Genomic DNA, 5088 nt, shown 5'->3' with positions numbered 1-5088 from the left:
TTACTATACCATTGTCCAACTGTGGTTGCTTTTGTTACTCATTTGTGTTTATCACTGGGCATGGATACACTCTGAGATATTCTGAGGTTATGGGTTGAATTGTGTCCTCAATAATTCATATTCAAATAGGATCATTTAAAATGCAATATGGTAATATAAGGTCATATTGGAATAAATTGTGCCTCTGACTCAATACGACTGATGCCTGCATAAAAAGGGGAAATTGAGATCGGACGCATGTAGAGGGAAGATGATGTAAGACACACATGGAGAAGATAGACATCTACAGGTCAAGGAGAGAGATCTGGAACAGATACTTCCCTCACAGCCCTCAGATGAAAACAACATTGCCAACACCTTCATTTTAGCCTTCAGAACTGTGAGAAAATAAATTTCAGCCACTTGATTTGCCATAGTTTTTAATGGCAGTATAATACTTAAATACATATAGTAAATCTCTTGAGTTTCAGATATATTCTCCCTATACTCTATGGCTTCATGAAAATTATCCCTCATGAAATAGCAACTCCTTTATCTACCTGCTGGTCTGCTAACATGAAGGATCCAAAATGAAATGACCAGGTTATAATTGCTGCTTTTGAATATGCCAAAAACACATTGAAGCACATTCTATAATTTTTATTTACATAAAAGTCAAAGAAAGATCCAAAACTGACCTACAGGATTATAACTTGATAGAGTGACTAGCTACCTTTGGAGATGAGTAAAAAGATATAATTTGGATGGAATGGAATTAATTTCTGTTTTGTAAACTGGTCATGGGGACTTAGATGTATTTACAATGTAATATTGTATCAAGCTGGAAATTAATAATTTGCATTCTTCTGAAATGAATGGTATAATTTAAAAAGTTTTAAACATAGTAGACCTCAAAGAGAAATCAGATATCATCTCAACTCATCTAATTCCCTCATTGAAAACAGAGAGAGAGAGACAGAGAGAGAAAGACAGAGACAGAGACAGAGACAGAGACAGAGACAGAGAAATGGCAATGATTGTGCCAGTAACCTGGATTAGGGCTAGAGCCACAGCTCATACTGCTTTGCCTGGACCTAGAGCAGTTATGTCACAGTAATTCCCAGTCACACATTCTCATGTTAGTAAGCCTCTCAGTCCCAGGCAAATCAGGATGAATGGTCGCCCCAGCAGGTACATTGCTTGATGCTTTGAGAATTCCAGTGAACTCCTCCTCTTTCTACCTGTTTGCTTTGGCTCTGCTCTGCCACATGGAATACATTGTGCCGAACACCCTCTTCCCAAGTGGCTTTTGTAGAACTGGAAGAGACAGGTAAAGTAGGTCGTACATAGAGAGATTCCTGTTAACCTTGAATCAAGCTTTGGTGGGTGAACAGTCTTGGTCCCAAGCATGGATTCAATTCACCACTGTGAATATATCAACATCATGCTTCTCCCCACAGACACTTCCCAGTCTACATAGAGCCAAAGGATGAGACTGGGCAGAGAGAACTTCCTGAGCCTCCCCAGTCACCAGGAACTATCACATGACCAGATGATGGTCAGAGCAGGAACCAAGCCGATGATGAGACTGCCTTCCTTTTATCTGAAACAAAGTTTCTATGAGTAATTCACAATTAAGAAACAGATTAAACCCTTACTTTCCAAAGATTCATAACATTTGGGAAATGACTTCCTCTTTGACAATGCCAAACTGACTATAGAAAACAATTGTAAACAGCAACAAAGAAAAACACTGGGCCGGGCGCGGTGGCTCAAGCCTGTAATCCCAGCACTTTGGGAGGCCGAGACGGGCGGATCACGAGGTCAGGAGATCGAGACCATCCTGGCTAACACGGTGAAACCCCGTCTCTACTAAAAAATACAAAAAACTAGCCGGGCGAGGCGGCGGGCGCCTGTAGTCCCAGCTACTCGGGAGGCTGAGGCAGGAGAATGGCGTAAACCCGGGAGGCAGAGGTTGCAGTGAGCTGAGATCCGGCCACTGCACTCCAGCCTGGGCGACAGAGCCAGACTCCGAAAAAAAAGGAAAAAAAAAGAAAAACCCTGCAGATTGGTGGACACTTTGGAGGCCAGGTTTACAAAAGGTCCAGACTGCAAGGGGTCATCAAATTCTTGGAAACTCACCTCTGAACAGAAACTCACCTTCCACCCCTGACACCATGACCCACTGCTGCTCCTCTTGCTGTCAGCCTACGTGCTGCAGGACCACCTGTCACAGGACCACCTGCTGGAAGCCCACCACTGTGACCACCTGCAGCAGCACACCCTGCTGCCAGCCCTCCAGCTGTGTGTCCAGCTGCTGCCAGCCTTGCTGCCACCCAACTTGCTGTCAAAACATCTGCTGTAGGACCACCTGCTGCCAGCCCATTTGTGTGACCACCTGCTGCCAGCCTTCCTGCTGCAGCACACCCTGCTGCCAGCCCACCTGCTGTGGGTCCAGCTACTGTGGCCAAACCAGCTGTGGCCAAACCAGCTCCTGAGCACCTGTCTACTGCAGGAGAGCCTGCTACCACCCTACATGCATCTGCCTGTCTGGATGCCTAAACCAGAGCTGTGGATCCAGCTGCTGCCAGTCCTGCTGCCGCCCAGCCTGCTGTGTGTCCACCTGCTGCCAGCCTTCTTGTTGCTGAGCAGCACGGCAGAGGACCATCATCCTCACACAACAATCTTCTGCCCAACTGACTTTTTTTCTTTTGAGATGGAGCCTTGCTGTGTCGCCCAGGCTGGAGTGCTGTAGCACACTCTCGGCTCAATGCAGCCTCTGCATCCCAGGTTCAAGCGATTCTCCTGCCTCGGCCTCTTTAGTAGCTGGGATTACATGCCTGTGCCACCACGCCTGGCTAATTTTTTGTATTTTTAGTAGAGACAGAGCTTCACCATGTTGATCAGGGTGGTCTGGAACTCCTGACCTCAAGTGATCCACCTGCCTCAGCCTCCCAAAGTGCTGGGATTACAGGTATGAGCCACCACGCCCAGCCCCAACTCACTTATCTTTCAGAAGACAAATTGACTTTCAAACTTTACTGACACACAGTATGCTTTCACCAATTTTTTTTTATTTCTTTGCACGTTTAAAATCTTGTGAATCAGCTTGAGGGAGGGCAGAATACTTCACCCTGATTCCTTTTTCCTTACACCTTGTGGATCATGTGCCAGCTTCATGTGTTCTCAGTGTGGAGTCATGGTCCCCATTTGATTCTAAAGTCAAAAGCTTCATTCTCTCCTTCTAAGAAACTTAGATTTCTGCAAATGATCAATAATCTTTACAATCATATTTTTGTTTTCAATTTTGTCCTCATGGTTCTTTTACCCTTCTTTCTTCTTTTCATGGTAACTTTGGGCTGTGTCCCTAGTAGCAGGGATTCTTACCTGTATGTTTCTGAATAAATTCTGAACCATCCTTCATCTCATATGGTGTTTTGTTTTATTTTACAGAATTGTTGATATGGGATTTACACACATATTGCATACTATATGTATTATCCAATTTGATTCTGAAAACAGACAGTCATGTATTATTACCTCAATTTTTCAGCTGAGAACAATTTAATGTGTGATTTTATGTAGCTAATAAAGGACAGACTCTGGTCCAAGGTGAGAGCTTCTCTTTCTGCCCAAGAACATTTACATTTAACTCTCAGTAAAGTAGAAATGATATAGGGACTCAGCAAGAGTAAGACATGCACTTAAGTTTATTTAACGTGGAAGGTATAATCTCTCATATTTGCAGATAACATTTCTGTTAACAAAGGTCTTCCCAAATTAGTTTTCCACACCTCAGTGAGCAATAGCTACGTGGTATGACAACAGGGACTGCATTTAATAGCTGCCCTGAGTGAGGATTCCTTTTTGTCTCAGCCGTTGACCAGCTATTCATTTAATTAATCTGCATCAGAAATTTTTGAGTATGCATTGTGTCCTCATGAGTGAGGATCTCATTTGGGGATTTTTTTCCTGGTATCACATAAATAATATTCTTATATGGCTTCCTTCTCCTGAATACCTGTTGACAAAGCAAAAAGAATTTAAGTTATTCCTTCTAAAATATGGACCATACATTAAGCCACGTTAAGTCAAATTGTCCCTCAAATCAAAATGTTATTAGAAAAATTAAGTGAAACAAATTTGGGGATCGAGGGACTATGCAATGGGCATGTATGCCTTTGCACAAACCATAATCTCTGTGCCAACTAAAGGCATAAAACAACCTTCTGAGTTTTGTGAGGCAAATAGGAAGCATCTCAAGAGACCAAAAACCTGTGTTTCCAGGGAAATCAGAAGAATTTAAGAAGGAGGAAAAGTGGAAGAACTTTCTCATTCATGGAAGTCATGACAGATGGAAGACTGGTGCTTTTGTTCCTGAACTGATGATGCAACTGAAGTATTCAATCATGGAGGGGTTGATTGATACTGGCCCTGAGAGAATTAGAAAAGTTAGGGACCTGGGCCACCTTCTTGGGACCTCCTACCAGCATGGGAATGATAGAAATACCTCTGAGGAGCTAACGATGTAGGTTACCAGGACAGACGCCAGCTTCTAAGGTGGTGTATCTAGAATGCTCTGAAGACTCAGCTAAAAGACAAAAGCCAGTGACTGTGATAGCTGTTGCATAATGGGGTAAAGAAGGTGAAGAACTATCACATTCTCTTTGACCGACATCAGTTATGCAAGATGAGTCAGTTCTGCAGATCTAGTGTACAGCAACATGACTATAGTTAACAAAAATGCTTTATTTTATACCTGAAGTTTGCTAAGAAGGTAGATCTGAAGTGTTCACACCACAAAAGTTAAAAGGAAATGGCAACTATGTGAGCTAAGGAATATATGATGATATCACAATAAATATACATATATCTCAAAACATCACGTCGTACACATTAAATATACACAATTTTATTTTTATTTACCAATTATGCCTCAATAAAGCTAGTAAAGAAAGAAGTGAGTTGATCTGGTTAATTATTATTCATGTATTCTTATCTTCAACATTAAAATTAGAAGTTCTCTGGACAAAAAAACGAAAACCAATATGTCCTAGGTTGCCTACCATTTAATGGTTATTGGTTAAATGCTTTATGAACATTATCGTT

General features: G+C 42.2%; 1 protein-coding gene across 1 annotated transcript in view; it reads left to right on the top strand.

Annotated features, from left to right (window-relative positions):
• Positions 1–2156: 2156 nt before the first annotated feature.
• Positions 2157–5088, top strand: part of LOC105553001 (keratin-associated protein 9-7-like) — a 6455-nt gene continuing 3523 nt past the window's right edge. The window contains 2 exon segments of the mRNA XM_011998889.1: positions 2157–2483; positions 2547–2592. Coding sequence (XP_011854279.1) covers positions 2157–2483; positions 2547–2592 — 373 coding nt within the window.

Source organism: Mandrillus leucophaeus, unplaced genomic scaffold (assembly GCF_000951045.1).
Source record: "Mandrillus leucophaeus isolate KB7577 unplaced genomic scaffold, Mleu.le_1.0 Scaffold58, whole genome shotgun sequence".
NCBI classification, from domain to species: domain Eukaryota; kingdom Metazoa; phylum Chordata; class Mammalia; order Primates; family Cercopithecidae; genus Mandrillus; species Mandrillus leucophaeus.
Note: the sequence above shows the minus strand (reverse complement) of the source record. Positions and strands in the feature narration are given on the sequence as shown.